General features: G+C 41.8%; 1 protein-coding gene across 1 annotated transcript in view; it reads left to right on the forward strand.

Annotated features, from left to right (window-relative positions):
• PARN (poly(A)-specific ribonuclease) overlaps positions 1-18,618 on the forward strand; it is a 153,469-nt gene that overhangs the window by 27,346 nt on the left and 107,505 nt on the right. Inside the window, exons 9-14 of the mRNA XM_040356872.1 lie at positions 2,460-2,498; positions 8,406-8,448; positions 11,376-11,456; positions 11,574-11,630; positions 15,834-15,911; positions 16,417-16,460. Of these exons, the coding sequence (XP_040212806.1) occupies positions 2,460-2,498; positions 8,406-8,448; positions 11,376-11,456; positions 11,574-11,630; positions 15,834-15,911; positions 16,417-16,460 (342 nt within the window). The remainder of the gene's footprint in view (positions 1-2,459; positions 2,499-8,405; positions 8,449-11,375; positions 11,457-11,573; positions 11,631-15,833; positions 15,912-16,416; positions 16,461-18,618) is intronic.

Below are 18,618 nucleotides of genomic sequence, written 5' to 3' on the forward strand. Positions count from 1 at the left end.
TAAGAACCAATGTTCAGCTATCCTCCCCCCCCCCAAATCTATCCAAAAGCATTTTGGCCAAATTTTTCATTTAAGCCCCTGTTCAGAATGGTGCTTCTGAACAATCTGCATTTTTTTTTTTTTGGCAATAAAACAGACTTTAGGTCTAGCCTGGTTGGCATAGTGCAAATACAGCAACAACGCTGTTATGCAGATGTGTAATTTTATAAAAGCCAACATTGGCATATCAAATAACAAAATGTTATAAATAATTTGAATTTTTACTTCCACTTTAACTGAGTCCTAGTTCACACTGATGCGGCTTTGAAATCTTCCTACTTTATTGCGATTTCTAAGCCATAGATCAGTGTGACTTGCATTGCTGATTTTATTGTGGCTTGTGATTTTCATTAAATAGAAGTCTATGCAAGAAGATTTCCCCAATCAAAAAATGTGAAGCTGCTCACTCAGTCACTGTAATATGCGGAAACAGTGTAGCGCTGAAAACCTTCAAAAATACAACGTAATATGCAGTGCATAGAAGATAAAAATTGTACTATTGTATTCAGAATTTTTTTTAATGTATGCCAGGGTTTGACAAATTTGCTTGGAATCTAGGAGCCAGCTAAAAAAGTTAGGAGCCAGATACGCGCCCCCTCCTGTCGAGCTTGCGTGCAGAAGCGAATGCATACGTAATTAGTGCCGGCATATAAAAACGGTGTTCAAACCACACGTGAGGTATCGCTGCGATTGGTAGCGCAAGATAAATAATTATAGCCCTAGACCTCCTCTGTAACTCAAAACATGCAACTTGGAGAATTATTATTATTTTTATTTTTTTAAAACGTCGCCTATGGAGATTTTAAAGGGTAAAAGTTTGTCGCCATTCCCACGAGCGGATGCAATTTTGAAGCGTGACATGTTGGGTATGAATTTACTCCACGTAACATTATCTTACACAATATAAAAAAAAAAAATTGGGCTAACTTTATTGTTGTGTTTTTTTAATTAAAGTATTTTTTCCCAAAAAAGTGCGCTTGTAAGACCGCTGCGCAAATACGGTGTGACAAAGTATTGCAACGACCGCCAATTTTATTCTCTAGGGTGTTAGAATAAAAAATATAATGTTTGGGGGTTCTAATTAGCGGGAAGAAGATGGCAGTGAAAACACAGGGGAAGCTCCATTAGTCTTGTCATGCCAACGGGCACCACAAGGTGGTGCCAGATCACAGAAGGAAGCATAGGCCTGCAGAAGGCCGCAAAGCCGCGGCCTCAATTACCGACCTGATGTGATTGAGTGGTGGGGGCGCACGGAGACACAGGATGGGTTGCTAATTCTAGTCGCAATTGCGACCTGGCACCCGGATTTCGTCGAGCCTTGTATACAGTAAATTGGTGCTAATAAAATTAAGTGAATATAAGCAGTGAGACCATAAAATCACTAATTCATTGAAATGGATATCCACAAATGTAATAGGCTGAAATCCACTCCAAGATGGAACTCGGAATAATGGTTGGGACTGGGCTTGCATTTATATTGCTTTTAACGTTGTGATCACATTTTAGGACGCATCCGTGTTTTTGATGCATGTACTTTTTTTTTTTTTAATGCACCCCCCTTGTTTGACCTGCACCATATGGAGCCTCTCGTTTTCCATTACCTTCGCACTGGTTTGGATGAGAATATCTATTACCAATCGTTGGATTGATCCTCAACTGTGTTCCAGTTCCATCTTGTCCTGCAAAGCTTTGGAGTCAGCTCTGTTCGGTATGAGTATACATCTATATTCTTTTGGTGAAGGATACACTACTATTCCTGGTGTCCCAACGGCCAACCACATCTGATCCCATTATTCTGAGTTCCATCTTGGAGTGAATTTCAGCCATTAACATTTGTGGACCTTCATTTCAATGAATTGGTGATTTTATTGTCTTGCTGCTTTTTACTTTTATTAGCACCAATTTACTGTATGCAATATAACTTTTTCCGTAAACAATATTGTCCTCCTATGCACTGTATATTATGTTGTATTTTTGAAGGTTTTCAGCGCTACACTTATGTTTTTGTTTACAGAAGTCTATGCAAGTGTCAATGAAAATGGAAAAGTAGTGCATAGAAGCTTTCATAATCGCTGTGACCTGAGTAGCAGCGATATGAACGGTTTCATTGCATGTAATGAGGTGCAATTTGTCATGCATTTTAAGACTGTCAAATGACATGACGGGTCGCCCCAGTGTGGACATGGGCTAAACATACACTCAGCCATGTTCTAAGCCTAATCGATCTATCCCTGTAAAGCCAAAATTGCTATGCTTACTGGATCGGCTGTAGAACAGGCAAGTATATTGTGTGGGTGTCCTTTTTTTTTTTTTTTTTTTTAACTTGTGCATTTTAGACTTTTGTGTGAAGTGATTACATGTTTTGAGCACTAAGATTTGTAATCTATTTTTTTTTTTTTTTCTTTTTCTTTGCAATTTAGCTATCAAAGGAAGCTCATCTACCAGACGCTGAATTGGAAGTAAGCTATAGTTCTGTGTTGTCTGTGTGAGCCTAGTAATGTAGCGGCATACAAATTAAACGTGTTTATGATCTCCTACCAGGTACTAAAAATTAAAAATAAACTCAATGTGATAATTCAAAGTTTAAGTCAACAAATACTAATGTGGAAATGGTGCAATAGTTAATGTGCTCACAGTACAAGTTTAATAAATAAATCCTAAAGTGGTCTTGTGCAGTTCCTCTAGTGCTTCGATGTGTAATCAAACATGCACCTTAATAGCAATAAACCGTGAATAATGAATCGGTAGTTATTGTAAAGAACCGCTGCTCGCTGAGTTCCACTCTCCCGACACTCCTCTGCTGCTATTAAATCAGATTGCAGATCGCAACATCTGATTCGGTCATTTGATGCTCCAGGATTCAAACTACAGCTATGCGCCGTTCGAATCCAGTTGTGATGGCTCAGAACAAACACCAGGCAGGTTGTATGTAGGTTGAAACAGGAATCAACTTGGATGCACACACCCTTTCATACATAGCATTTTGAACACCCTGCCCAAAAAAACACTTTCCTATCGGTCAATTGTAAAGTACACTCTAGGCCTCACTTGGGTCCTCACTTGGGTCCTCTTGGCCATGCAAATGAGGACTTGAAACGGGGTCAGCAGGGACTGGTCCAATAGCTTGAATAGAAGGACTGGGATGTGTAATGACACAGAAATCCCAGGAAATAATTAAAATACATAAACGGACAAATGGTCCTTCCAGACCATGGAGCCATCTGGAGGAGTTCGTTTTTAGACGGGGAGGAACCCCCACCACCAAATGATCGTTGTGCTTTCATTAATCAACTCCGTGTTCTCAGAACTCTCACCTCATAACTGTAAATATAAAGCCTTAGGGGCAGATTAATGGACCTGGATCCTTCATTGGTGTATTACTTTCCTTATCTCTTCTATATAAGTTCCAAGATCCAGGCTCTTGAAGTACCGCTAAAGAGGCAAGGCAATAATTGATTGAGAGAGATGTATATCAATCAAACAATTATATAAAAAAAAAATTCTCTTTCCATATTTGGATACTGTAGAGGGATTAGACTACCTGTCAGTTTTTATTTCTGTCTGCTCCTGTTAACAAGATTTATTGTCTTTGTCCTGTTTACTGTTATTGAAAGTGAAATAAAAAATCACAACTTTTGGTTGCCTCCAGAAAAGTAATAGAAGGGAAATCTTTCAATGAGGGCATTAATTCTCGTGACCTGAGGGTCCCCAAGGAATTGCCTTGCTGCACTCATGTCCCATAGCTAATGAAGGAAAATCTTTTATCTTACCATTTTTTTTTTTTTTTTTTTTTTTAAAGCCAAAATCTTTTATTAAATTGCAGCTTACCAATTCATAGATGTGATGGCTGTATTTTGTTTTCAATTTTACCCTTTTTTTTTTTTTTCACCTGGTGATCTGGCCTGTAAGTCTACCATTTTTTCAACAGCACAAACTGTTCACTGATGTAGCAGAGGGTTGGGACAAACCATTTACCACTGACCAGGGTGCCTAGCAGTCGGCAGCTCTCCGCTCTGCTCCTCCACGCTCATCGGAATGCTGAGCTGTGAAGGGGGTGGGGAGCGGCTGTCTCAGGCTCTTGGCGACTTGCTGAAAGCCTGAGACTGGTATCTGTTCAGGCACCTGGCAGATCCTGACTTAATTGTCATGATAAAGCGGTGCCTGGACTGTTTTCTCTCATGTCAGGAGAGGGCAGACTTCAGACCGCTCTCTGCTGAAAACAGGTCACAGGAGTGCAAAACGAATTGCACTCCTGTGACCCATAGGAGAAGCCTAGCCAAACAAGCTTGGATTGGACTTCTCCTCCTTCTTTTTTTTTTTTTTTTTTTTTTTTTAAGGCTGCCTTCATAATCCTGTAAAAACAATTGAAATTGTGGTGCAAAAATGCTAATGCACCATCCACATGAGTAAGCCTCTACCCCACCTAGATAAATGTAAAGATATGCTTGTGTAGCATAGGTAGTTCATAAAATGTGAAGTTCATAAAAATCCCATAGGAAGGGTGGTGTACTTCAGTAGGCAGCTCCACCTCCATGGGAGCAATACTCCAAAATTACAAAAGAGCAGCACAAGGGGTGCCAGCTAAGTGCAGCATCAATGTGCATTGAAATTAAAGCCAAATGCAAACTCACAGAAATATAAAATCCAAGAGCTTATCTGTGGCCATGCTACATTGAATGGAAGCAATCCACCAGAAGAGCTGCTTGTCACCGCAAACGGCAAGTCCAATGTTTTAGAAAGTGAGCAGAGCCTGTGTGGGACACAAGGCAAGATGTAATGTCACACCAGTAAAAGGTAGGGGGCCATGTTTACCAGAAATTCATTAAAGCTAAGCTCCACCCAAAAGGAGAAGTTCCGCTTTGTTTCAATAATGTTTATTGAGGTTTCTGCAAAATTATACAAAACAAGGTAGAAAATTCTCAGTTTTATATTGCATGGTATACAACGCAGTCAGGGAGTTGAACGTTGCATATCCTAAAGGGCTCAAAGGAATGGCCCCATATAGCATTCATGGATCACTTATTATTCCTAACAAAAGTTATAAACATCAGGCCGGTAATCCGATCCGCCAAGCCCACCACCCAAGGGTTTCCCTTGATCGAAAACCATAATGCATCTTGGACGAACCAGCTCCTCGTCAAACTGTCTGGGGGAGTCTGGAACCTCCCACAGCGCGGAAGCAATGGTTCACCGAGGATAAAAAGTAAACAATAAAATCCAACAATGCCAGGTTGAGATCTGGCAAAAAATAAACAATACAAAAAAGAGTCAAGGAGGGTTTAACAGTAAAGAGAAAAGGTAAAGAAGAAATAAAATGAAAGCCGAAAGATATAGGAGAAAGGTAGCTACAGCACTATAACCATGCAAACTATCCACAGTATGCATGGTTACCTGGGGTCATTCATTAGATATCCAATCCACTAACCCAAACTTTATGCAATTGTTCCATTTTGTCTTGTACCATGGCCATTAGCCTCTCATTTAACATGAACCACAACAGTTTATGCCTCAGCTGATCGAATGGCAGGGCAGCAGACCTCCAGTTCCTGGCTATAGTTATTTTAGCTGAAATAAAGATAAATGCAAGAAGCCGCCTTTGGGACCTAGAGGCCTCCAGCACCTTGCCACCCAGCACCTTGCCACCCAGCAGCGTGTGTTTTGCCAACTTTTTCAGGTTAACCTGGGTAAGGGTATAAATAAGATTGTACACCCTGATCCAAAATCTCCTGACTCCAGGACAGGTCCACCAAATGTAATAGGTGGAACCCTCCTGGCCACAGCCTCTAAAACACTTCAGAGAGGCACCAGGTACAAAAATGGCCAACCTGGCCGGTACCATATACCATCTTAATAAAACCTTATAGTTGGCCTCTATAATATAAGTGTTAGAGCGTCGGTGCGCAGGCGCCGTATAGAGCCGACTCGCAGTCCGGCTTCTTTTGGCAACTCGTGACGCGCTGTATGCGCCGGTGGGAAGCATTTCAATCAATTAGCATGTGAATAGGAACGCCCAGTCCCGCAGGATTACATACCCGGAAGCCGCGGTGAAAATATAGATAAAACGGTATGTACGGCAAGAAAATAAAGGTCAGCATAATGTCATTCTCACAACTCGGCTCAATGTAATGTTAGATTTTTTTTTTTTTTAGGGTGAACTCCCGCTTTAATAAGCGATCGAGAAGCAGCCTCCGATACCTTTAAAGCGGAGTTCCAACCACAATTAGCATTTTTTAAATGTATGTCCTTTTCATCCTGTGTTTTTATAATATAAATCTGGTCACTTACTATTTTACAATCCGCCGCCGATCCGCATAGATATTCAAAAAAGAGTTTATAAAACTATATCTACACCGTTGTCATTTTATTTGTGGGCATTGTGAAGCCTACAGGCACTTACTTCCTGGAAGTCTTGGATGGGGAGTGATAATTGGACAGCGCACTGCATCCTGGGAAATGACACACATTTCCCAAGAGCATTAGAGGGAGATGATGTCAGAAACCTAGGTGGTTTCAAAGGCAAATTTCGTAGGACCGTATAGCAACAGGCATTTCCAGATAAGTAAAAACATTTTTTTTTTTTTTTTCTTATTTTAGTCGTAAGCTACAGTTTAAAGCAAAATTGTTTTTTTGATGGAACCTCCACTTTAAGCCATTCTTCAGGGTCAAGAGTGACTTGGAGATCTTTCCCATTAAAGCATATAACTTAATTTTTTTGCCACCTTCATCAAAATCGTATAAATGGCTAAATTGTGTCCTCGAATTTTGTCATATTGGCTACATAGATGTTCCATAGGTGTTAACGTCAGTAGGTCACCCTTGCGAGCTATGGTTCGTAAAAAATGGCTCATTTGAATATACCTAAAGCGCTCAGTGGATGGCATTTGGTATTTATCTACTAGATATTGCTCAGATAACACACCCCCTATAATCGCACAGGTCCGCTATGCGAATGAGGCCTTTATTTGTCCACCAACCGAAAGCTAGAGGAGTAAGGCCCGGGGTGAAATCCCTGTTTTTCAAAGGCGGTGCTAACGGATTATGGGGAGACCTGAAATGTTGTGTTCTGAAAAGTCTATCCCAGACTTCTAGAGAGAATGAAAGGGTAGGACATAAAATAACCGGTCTATCTTTCATTGGGAGACACATCAAATGATACCTGATCCGGACGACAGGAATAGGATTCCATAGTCATCCATATGGCTTGTGATTGTTGGGAGTGGAACCTAGTAAGATGGGCCAACTAGGCCGCATAGAAATATTTCCGTAAATCGGGCAGCCCAAGTCCCCCTTTACACTTTGAGTGTACATCGTATTCCTATTCACCCTAGGCCTTTTATCTCCCCATACAAATTTAAGAACCTTGTTTTGAAACATTTGAAGGTCATGTCGGACCAGAGGCACTGGTATAGTACGGAAAAGATATAACAACCTCGGTAACACATTCATCTTAATCGAGTGTAGTCTGCCAAACCACGATGGGGGGTGCATTTGCCATTTAGCTAAATCGTCAGTCGGCCTCTTAAAAAAGACAGGATAATTCATTTTATACATTGTCGTGATTGAGGAGGTAAGATGTATCCCTAAATATGGAAGTGCCTCTCGCTCCCACTAAAATAAAGTTTCAAAGCTTCCTGAGTAGCTCCCTGCAAGGAGAGATTCAGGGCCCTAGACTTGCTATGGTTAATTCTTAGCCCAGAAATCTCAGAAAATGGCTTTAAGATGGCATGTAGATTGGGAAGTGATTGGAGACGTCAGATAGCAGGAGATCATCAGCAAATAAAAGGCATTTATGTTCACAATCTCTGCAAACAATCCCCCGGACATCCGGACTCGTACAAATCCTAATGGCCAGTGGCTTTATTGCTAGGACAAACAATAGCGGGGATAAAGAAGTTCAGCTGTAAGGACTTGTTTCCCACTCCTCTTGAACAATTGGCACTTTTAAGGACCGAGAGGGGCAGCAGGTACCCACTTCCGTTCTGATCACCGCAATGGTTGAAAACGTTCTTTTCCTTCCCCCTTGCAGTCTTCTGGAACAGGTCCCAAAAGACTGCATCCACCACTGCCGATGCGTGACTCGCACATGCGCAGTGGGCACCCATCTGTAAAGCTGCAAGCTGTCACAGCCAGGTAAAGATGCTGGGGACTGAAGGCAACGGGTGAGCACACACCGCTGGATCTTGGAACAGATGAGTGGCTGTTAAGTTGGCAGCTACAGTTTTTGTTGCTGTTTGGCTTATTTTTTTCCACAGGTGATTGGAACTCCGCTTTGGGGTTAAACTTTTTTAAAGTTTTGAATCTTTCAGTGCATGAGTTTAAAAGTTTGTTTGCTTTCATGTTTTTCATATTTACCTTGTTTTTAATAGATATCCACGAGGGACCCATTTGGAAACTGTCGAATCTGAGAAGGTAAATGCCACTTTCAGCATTGCAAGGGATATACGCTGTGATACATTTGCCTCTGCTCCCTGCTAGCCAGGTTATTGATGTGCTAATGTCCCCTCACTATTTCTAAAGGTTAATTGATCTATTGTGTTGTGTGAAGGAGAGCTGGGTTTAAGTGGCTTGTGTTAATTATTCTGATTGCTTCATTGTGGTAATTATCTCTCTATATGCGGGGTCGAGCGGTCTGGTTGATGTATTCAGTACAGCTAGTGCTCAGCGTCATTGATGTCATTGTCTAAAGAAAATGTGTTTCAGCATCGGCCCCGTCGTGTCTACCTATAATCTGTATGGAAGCCCCAGTGTGAGGGGGGCGGAGATTTGTCATTGTAACAGTTTTGGAAATGACATATAAGCTGTGTGTTATAACATTAAAGTCTGTGTTGTTCAAGCAGTAAGCTGGTCTCATGTGTGGCTTTCTGGGCGATTCCAGGGATATCCCTCCTCGTGGAATATTGGGGTGATTTTCGTTATGGGAAGAAGGGAACGTTGACGGGGATATCATACCGATACCGTCACATACGCCCTTCAAAAAAAAGTTTTATATTTTAATAATATAAATGAGTCCCCTAAGTTTCATCTTGTGCCGCCTTTCATTATTTGGGGCTGTTGTTCCTTCACACCACCTGCTGCCTATTGATCCCTCCCTTCTGTGGTCTGGTGACTGGTCCTTGTTTTCTGCACAGATTCCCCACACAGATTTATTAATATAATATTACAGCAAGGGGCAGTCAACGTGGTGTTTGTCCATTACAGCAGAACTAAACCCTGCTATCCTTTATAGCTAAGGAAGCTGCCATCCTAGCCTGCTTGATCTGCATTTGCCATGGTTTTGCACATTTGATCAGCTATTATGCCAGCCATTCGATGGCTTGACAGTTTGGGCGAGAGCTAACATAAGCACACTACAAAATGTGATGGCTATCCTTCACAGCATGCCTTAAATGTTTAGTTTTGGTTTTTAAAGCCTTCACACATTGAGTGCACAGCTAACTACAGGGGTTGATCAAAAATATGGAAACACTATATGATTTGCATGTGTGACAGTGACCATTTGTTTTGAACGTGGGAGTGATATTCTTTTGCTTCTGTGAAGTGCCTAGCTGGCAGATTGAAAGCCTTACTTTTGTCATTCGCTACGTGCGCTGCTATTAATACGGAGTAACGTCTGAGCTTATGGAGTTTCAAAATGGGTAAATTGTTGGTGCCTCTGTGACTGAAGTTGCTACTTGATATGTGGTGTCGCAAAGGTACAGTATCAAAGGTTGAAAGACTATTTTTTGGGGGAAAACGTTGTCTGATGAGCATAAGTGCGGTCGGCATTCGTCAACTGACTGAAGGAGACAAAAGGACATTGTGCAGGATTGTGACCTAGATTTTTGCATTGAGTGGTACCTCATTCTATTATCAATAATCCAAAACTTATATTGGTGAATTCCCGGGAGATTTCAGGCTTTCTTGGATGCCAAAGATGGTCCAGAACCATATTGGGTAACAATTTTAATACTTGTTTCCATAATTTTGTCTAAACCCTGTATGTTCTTTTGCAGTAGTCTACTGGCCACTGCTTCTTGCAAGAGCTGCACCTTCCTCTATTATGTGTAAATACGAAGATCTAGCACAGATTTGTTTCAGTTTAACCCCCGGAAGACTTGGTTGCTCAATGACCAGGCCATATTTTGCGATGTGGCACTGCGTCATTTTAACTGACAATTGCGCGGTAGTGCATCTAAAAATGCCCCATCCTGCTACCCATCCTGCCATACCTGTTTAAAAAAGGATGGATGTACTTATTTTTAGTCCATTTACAATGATCCCTGTGTCAGTGAGCAGCTGCAGGAGGTTGCACTGGTCAATGGTTATGAGTTCTAGGAGCTGTGATATCGCTCATAGGGCCTCATGTCCCAGCAGCTCTAGGCTTTCCTTTCCCCTGCAGCTGCTACTGACTGACGGGGAGGCTGAGCTGTGGCTTGCATGACCAGACTAAATGTAGGCAAGTATGTGGCCACATTCAGTGTGATTGACTACTAACCCATGGACCTTTAAACCTTGTAGTACTTGTAGCTGTAGTCACAAACATCAAGTTGCTTGGAGGTGGTCTTTTAGCCTTTACTTTCTGATTGTTCTCGGACAACTCTCTCTCCTTTTTGTTTTCCCCTGGTGTGCAGTGTGGTGCACACAATGATGCCAAACAGCCGAGTGACTGCTTTTCTCCATTTAAAATGGGCCGGCTGACTAATTTACATGATTGAAGCCATGTGTTACTAATTAAAAAAAAAAATATTTTAGCTTGAAATATCACTGTGATCTATTTATCTTTTCACATTCTTTGCAGGTAAATGTTTTTCTAAAGGCATTGCAACCGTAATGAGCACATTGTGGGTGCAATGCTGGGCTCCTGTAGACTCTCAGGATAGCGTTTTTTTTGTCTGTGCCTCCGATATGAGCAGGCAGTTGAGAGCAGGAAGAACAATAAACTAGTAAAGTGCTCATCGATGCTCTCGTTTCATAGAGAACTACAAGCCGTGAGCCGTGGTGGATAACGGTACTTGAAGTCTTAATTCCCTGATATCTGAATAATGCTGCTGTGTGGAGCCCCAAACGCTCAAGCTGTTTTTTTTTTTGGGGGGGGGGGGGGGTCATGCTTGACATGTTACACCCTATATTAGGTTGTAAGAAATGTGAACTTGGCCTTAACTTCAGGCAGAATATTGCCAGAATATTTCACTTGGCAATGAAGGTACCAACAAATTTGGTGTGTCCTGTACTGTATCTGTAATTTTTTATTTTTTCAGTTTTATGCTATTACTTCTTTCAGCTTTGTTTTATTGTAATTGTGTTTTTTATGGATGATAGCCCTAGGGTATCCTAAATGACACATTGTTTCATTGTAGAAGGAAAGATACATTGTTGTTAGCAAAGTTGATGAAGAGGAACGAAGGAAGAAAGAGCAGGAAAAGCAAGCAAAAGAGCAGGTATGTTCCCCTGTAATGCTAAACATGGCCTGTGATGTGTTCTGGGGGGATTTTGATATTCACAGCACAATTCAATTTTTTTCTTTAAACCTAAAGTTCTTTGTTTTTCTGTTGCAGGAAGAGCTTAATGATGCTGTAGGGTTTTCAAGAATTATTCATGCCATTTCAACCTCTGTAAGTAATTGCGTGAATTTGCTGAATGTGTACTGTAGTCTTTATGCATTTCCCCATTCCTAGCCTTCAACTATTAGGGACAAATGGAATAACTGAGTGCAAAAAGTCTCAAAGCATTTGGGGTTCACTGCTGTGTGTGTGTGTGTGTGTGTTCCAAACAAAGTTTCCCCCCCAATATTGAATACACTTGCGTATGCTGCTGGAGATTTTTATTAGATAATTTGCTGTCTGGCATGGTTCTACTCAGCCTGACTTTTGCATCTGCACCCCATAGCACTGGATGTTGCAAGGCTATTCTGGGTTTCATGAGGAGAGCCTTCCAGAGTTTGTTTTGGAAAAAGTTTTCTGTGGAGTGCTTTCCAGGTCCAGAGCTGCAGGCAATGCTGCTGTGCTTGACTGGTTTCTGAAGACCTGCTTGGTAAATAGGCTGGTTGGACTCAGCACCAGGATTGCTGACAGATTTGCATGTGGCTTTTCTCCCTTATTACTCACTTTCTGCCAGTTCTGCTGTGGCATGGAATAATGTTATAGGACTGATTGTGGATTGGAATGTCCAGCATGTGCTCTGCTGTAAACCATTGACACACCATCTATGTGCTTTTTGCTCCTGTTGCAAAAAGCCACATGGAACCATCCATTCCTGCTGTCCGCCTACAGTGACTTTGGTCACCTTTGCCCACTCGACCCATGTTCTACCATCTGTCCAGGTTTCCGTGAGTGTGTGGAGTCTTGCATTTCACCCTAAGCCTGTCGCTTGCCTTACCACTTTTCGGTTACAATATTTATTTTTTATCTCAAAACAATTTTTATTGAAATAAGTACAATATATCCCTTACCGGCTTCAGAGCAATACATTTTGTTATACAATCACAAGTCTCCGTTTCACATGGGGTACTGCAGGTGCCATACTCGCATATACAGTGTATGCATCTTTACGATAAATACATTAAACGGCAATGTGACAAAAGTACAGAGAGCTATTCTGGATCCAAAATAAGAGTTCAGCTATAGATTATTAGTTACAGTAAACAATATAATACCAGTTCCGGAGCACCTGGGTACATTCATCCATGGTTCCCAGAGTTTGGCAAATTTTGCCATACTGCATCTATGTTGGTAGATACATTTTTCTAATCTTAAAGTGTTATCTATTTTCTCTATCCACTGTAGGAGCCCTATGGGCCTGGTCCAATTTCAGCTTATGGGGAGGAAAATTTGGTAAAGTGATTTCTAGTGGCTTCCTAAACCCCTGTTGTAGATTCTGGTAGGCCCCTTATGCAGAAGTTGTATCTGTGGGATCTGTTTTCCAGACGTCAATATTTCCCAGAGCCTCATAAGTGTGTTTTAAGATCGCATATGTGATCAGTATGATGCTTTGTAATGTCCACTATATCATTCAGCTTATTTTTAATGATGTTTTAGTTCCCAACTCTTTGAATGCCTACTTCAAATTGGTGCTTTTCTTGCTAGCTTTCTCTAGAGTCTACTCTAGCATAGTAGAACATCTTGCAAGAATTATAGGATCCCCAGTGTATGCTTGCTGCTAAGCACTTACAATTCCAGGGAAGGCCTGCAGGCTATTCTGACTGAATATATCTCCCATGTCCCTGTCTATTGATGATCCAAAGAAGGGTGGCTCTCTGCCTGACAAGACGCCATCCTCTGGAGTGGAGAGAGCAGTTGGGGTGGCATTACAGTCCTTGTTGCCTGCGGAGTGATCTAAGTTCTGATTGGCCTCTGGAGTGCCAGCTTGAGAGGATGCCTTTGCCATATTCCCACCGAGCTCAGTGAAAATTGGTCTCGGGAGGCTGCAGCAGAGCCATTTTTGGCTTGCCTTTGTCCATGAACCAGTGGCCTCATATCTGGGGGATAGTCTTTCGTATTTTGCCGTGTTCTGGGTCCCACAGCTCTGCAGGATGCGGCTGGATTGAGGAGTCACGTGGCGGAGCTCAATCGGGCTATGTCTGCCATGATCAGCCTCGTGCATGCACCTTAACTTAGAGCAAGTTCAAAAATAGACAGTTTTTTTAAATGTATATAATTAACATGTTTAACATTTTTGTGCATACAGGCAACTATAATGATTTTGCACGACAGGTCGATGCAGAGAATTGCCATATAGTAGCTTGTGTATTTCAAATGTAGAATTTTGACTAGATGGCAGAAACCCTTTTTTAAAGTGGTTGTGAAGTCGTATAACACTATTACTTTTTATTTTTTCTCTTAGGATCTGAAGTACTGTTTTTTTAATATACAGTCCCTGACAAGTCTTGTCGCTTGTGTACAAATTGACCTGAAGTGCCGCTAAAATATATTTCTAATCAAGATTTTGTTACAAGAAATGGGTCATTTTAATCCTAACAGTTTTTGTAATAATGTTTCAGTGCAAAACGAAACTGACAAAGTATTCTAATATTCACAGCTTGGTAAAGCCCATTGAGTCAATTTTTGCCAAGACATAAGTGTTGCCGCCTTGTTATATGAGCTTCACCTGTGACTAATAATGGATCAATTAGGTCTCAGGTGTGTATAAAAACACCACCAGTACACTAGACCTTCTCAACTGCAACTACTAGACCTCTGCAAAACATGTCTCAGCGTCAAGTTCAGAGGATAAAAAAAACATTAGAAGAGACTGGAGACGTTTTGGACAAGGCCAGGTCAGGCCGACCCTGCAAGACAACTGCTCGAGAGGACAGTTTGTTGGTTTGAAAATCCAAGGCCAGCCCATTTTCCACTGCAGCAGAGCTCCACGAGACCTGGTCACCTGAAGACCCTGTGTCAACCAGAAGTTTGTCGGATTCTGTCTCGAAACGGCCTCCATGGTCGAATCGGTGCCCATAAGCCAGCACTAAACAAAAGACAATTGAAAAACCATGTGGCATTTGCCAAGGGCTAAAAGGATGGACTCTGGAAAAGTGGCAGAAGGTGGATTTTTCAGATGAATCTCCTGTTGAATTACACCAGTCGCCGCAAATATTGCAGGAGACCTACTGGAACGTGCATGGAGCCGAGATTTACCCAGAAAACAGTGAAGTTTGGTGGAGGCAAAATCATGGTCTGGGGTTGCATCCAGTATGGGGGTGTGCGAGGGATCTGCAGGGTGGAAGGCAACATCAATAGTCTAAAATACCAAGAAATCTTGGCTACCTCTTATATTCCCAACCATAAAAAAGGCCAAATTTTGCAGCAGGGTGGTGCTCCATCCCATACTTCCATCTCCACATCAAAGTTCCTTAAGGCGAAGAATATCAAGATGCTCCAGGATTGGCCAGCCCAGTCACCAGACATGAACATCATTGAGCATATGTGGTGTAGGATGAAAGGGGAAGCATGGAAGACGAAACCAAAGAATATTGATGAACTCTGGGAGGCATGCAAGACTATTTTCTTTTCTATTCCTGATGACTTCATCAATAAAATTTGACCTGTCTGTCTTGATTGAATGATAAATCTTTTTTTTCCAGTGAAACAAATTTATTTCAGTGCATTAAACATCATTTGGGAGGGCTTTAGCTTTTCATATGAGATATTTCAATTGATTGATTAAAAGTCAGGTTAATGGCAGGAGTTTCTACAAAATAGAGAAGCGACAAGACTTTTGTCAGGGACTGTAGAATATTTTTTTATTTTTTTTATTTCTCCTAAATACCTTTTCAGAGCACTGCTCTGGTCACGTAACCTCCCTCCACTCGCCTTCCCTGTTCGAAGGGGAGGAGCTGCAATTCCCCTCTGACCCCAGCCGGTGGGAGGTCATGTGACCAGAGAGCGGTGATGTGAGAGGAGGTATTAAGGATTGTATTTAAATAAAATAAACACGCTGACACTGTACTTTAGATCTCTCTAAAACAGAGAATACAAGTGATTGTGTTTTTTGACGAGGGGTGGGGCGGGCAGGAGATGGGCTCTCACTACGCAGACTCATAATGACGGCGGAAGGAGGAGAGGGGGGGAAACGGTACACACATCCGGATGAGGCATGCAAAACTAACCATGGTATCGTGGATCAGCAGCCATGGATACTGTGGTCAGTTCACATAGAGGGACACAGGAACAGGCAGGCTCAACCAGGTCTATTCTATCAAAGAAAGACCAATTGCACTGCCACAGCACTCTATTGATCATGCTTTAAAGGAACTGCTGTATTTAATTTTTTGAGTGAAACTGCTTTTAATAAAACCTTGTTCTTGCTTGTCTTTGCAGGGTAAGCTTGTGGTTGGGCACAATATGCTTCTGGATGTTATGCACACAATACACCAATTCTTTTGTCAGTTACCTGATGTAAGTAGGTACCGCCTGGACCTCCAATCTTTTATTTTTTATTTTTTTGTTTCCAAATGACAAAATTTGATTTATTGAATTAAAAGCATAGATTTCCATTGGAAAAAAAATTCAGGTCCAGCTAAATCTTGCATACAGTGTCTACTGTCATGCATATACTGCTGCCGTGGTGTCAATTAGAGACCTTGCCCTTTCTGCCCATGATGCTGTTGGAATTTTGTAGCCTCATATAGATTTTTTTTTTTGTCACTTATTGTCCTGGTAACAATTAATGAATTTCTCCAGTGAGGTCACAGACCATATAAACCCTTTTTAACGGGTTTTTATTGGGCTGCCAAGAATGCATGGATGGGATGCAGCAGGGACTGGCTGAATTTTGATCCATGTATGGGTACTACACACCGATCTGTCAGTCTATTTTGTGTGCACACCAGCCTGTTTCCCCCCCCCCCCCCCCAAGCATTTAGCTCTAATATTGCATTTCCTTTTATTTATTTTTTTATAGGAATTAAATGAGTTTAAAGAAGTGACAGCTACTGTATTTCCAAGGTGAGCATTTTTTAAATACATTTTCCAGTAATGGTGTAGTCTGAACCATATACTTGTCATAAAGACTTTAAAGTATTTATGAATTGAATTGATTTTAAGTTTACTCCTTCCCCGCCCCCCCCTTCCCAATTATTAAAATCACTCAATTGTTTACAGAGTGTTCAGCTTATAAATAAAGGTAGGCTTTGCTGAGGATTACTATAAATCAAAGTCAATCTTTGCATTTGCGGTCACTGGTGGTGGGGATGTGAAAAGCAATATATTTTGTAATCGGCATGGTATTTTTGTATTCATTCTAGAAGTGAGCACATGTGCCTGTTTTTAAAAGGCTTGTTCTATAAAAATTATGCATACACAGCGTATTCATCAAAGCTCACATGACATTTCCCAGGTCTTTCCTGGCCTCAGGAAAGGATCTGAGGTAGGAGTTCCTAGTACTCTGATGTATTAATCTGTGTCTGTACAGCCCTGATTGGTGCTGTGCCAGTCACATTACATAATAAAAAAAAATATGGTGTGTGTGTGTGTGTTTCTCTATGGAGGCTGTAAAAGACCAAACATTTTCTGAAAGCACAGGTTTGGTAGAATAAAAAGATGGTGCTACAGATTTTGTAAGCCCATGATTGTGAAAATGTTTATCAAAACCATGGTTTCAATAAAATTACACTAGCATCATTAGCGCACACCAAGCATGACTTGCATTCCTGCAAAATCTAAAGTTGTAGCGAGTTAATTAGGTTTTACGTTTTTTAAATTTACCCTCAGCAATTCGTAGATCTACCAATCAATTGCGGTCAGGTGACTGGTAGATCAGTCTGGGCTTGTTGACCCGCCATCTCAGAGCATCAGAGCAGTGCAGAGGGACTACTTGTAAAGTTGCCACTGAAGTAGGGAGCAAGAGCTGACTCCGGTCCCATGCTGAGTGATACCAACTGCACTTCTTATCCCGGCTAGCAGTCTCCAGAGTGGTTCCAGCAGCAGTAAAGAGGAGATCTTCAGTTCAGTGTAAAGCAATACACAGGGCACAATATAGGACTGCTTTCACATTGATGGGCTGCTGTTTATCCACAGTGGTCAGGGGTGTGCACATGGTGCAGCCCTTTGATGGTTAGTGAATGTAGCGTGACCCATTCAAGTGAATGAGGTCGCACTGCAAGTGCCCTGCAATCTTGTGCAGTACAGCAAACAAGGGGTCAAAGCAGGCAGCATTTTGTTGCTTTTTCACCTCCTGCTTTAACCCCTTGGACCCAGCAGAAGCATGCAGTTGCGAGGTGCTTGCAGAGTGGGCTCATTTACATGGCTCCCAATTGACAGGCAGTAACACCCACAAACGGGGGGGGGGGTTCAATTCCTGCTGCGGCATGTGTACACTTTTTTTTTTTTCTGCTGTGTTAACTAAAGGAGGTAGGTATTGGGGGTGGTAAAAACGTGACCCAAACGCAGGGTTTTAACAAGGAGGCAAGGAGAGCCGATCAGAGGCATCTCCTCAAAGGTAACACCCGGACATGTAATCGGAGAACTAATTATCAGTCCCCTGATTACAGTAAAGCCCCTCAGTGCCCATTAACTGTCACGGCTGCCTTACAGTGCCCATCGGTGAAAATTGCTTATTTACAAAATTTAATGACAAACAAATTTTTTACTTAAAAAAAATTAAAATAAAAAACAAGCTTGGCAGTGAATAAATACCCCCAAAAGAAAGCTCTGTGTGAAGAAAATTATAAAAAAATTATCAGTAGTGTTGCATGACTGCGCAATTGTCCTTCAAAGTGCGACAGTGCTAAAAGTTGAAAAATGGCCTGAGGAGGAAGGAGGTGAAAGTGCCCAAGTAGGCAAGTGGTTAAAGTTGCCTACCTCTGATCTAAAGGTACATAACTACAGTAACTTGAGCTAACAATGCTCTGCATTGGTGTGCTTTACAATAAAAATATGGCGGTGTTGTGACGAGAAATGCCCCCAGTCGAATAATGCCTTGCTTGCGCAGTACAGAGCCGCGAAAGAGTCCGAACATCATAATTTAGGATCAGCTGTACACGGCGCCTGCGCACAATAGCCGACATTGTGCCACACACTCATGATGCTCGTACAAGTCTGCAAGGGTTGTGCTTGTTCATGATGGGCGTGTTTGAGGAGTGGATGGCAACAGAAGGGGGCGTAT

The sequence above is a fragment of the Rana temporaria genome, chromosome 6 (genome assembly GCF_905171775.1).
Source record: "Rana temporaria chromosome 6, aRanTem1.1, whole genome shotgun sequence".
NCBI lineage: Eukaryota > Metazoa > Chordata > Amphibia > Anura > Ranidae > Rana > Rana temporaria.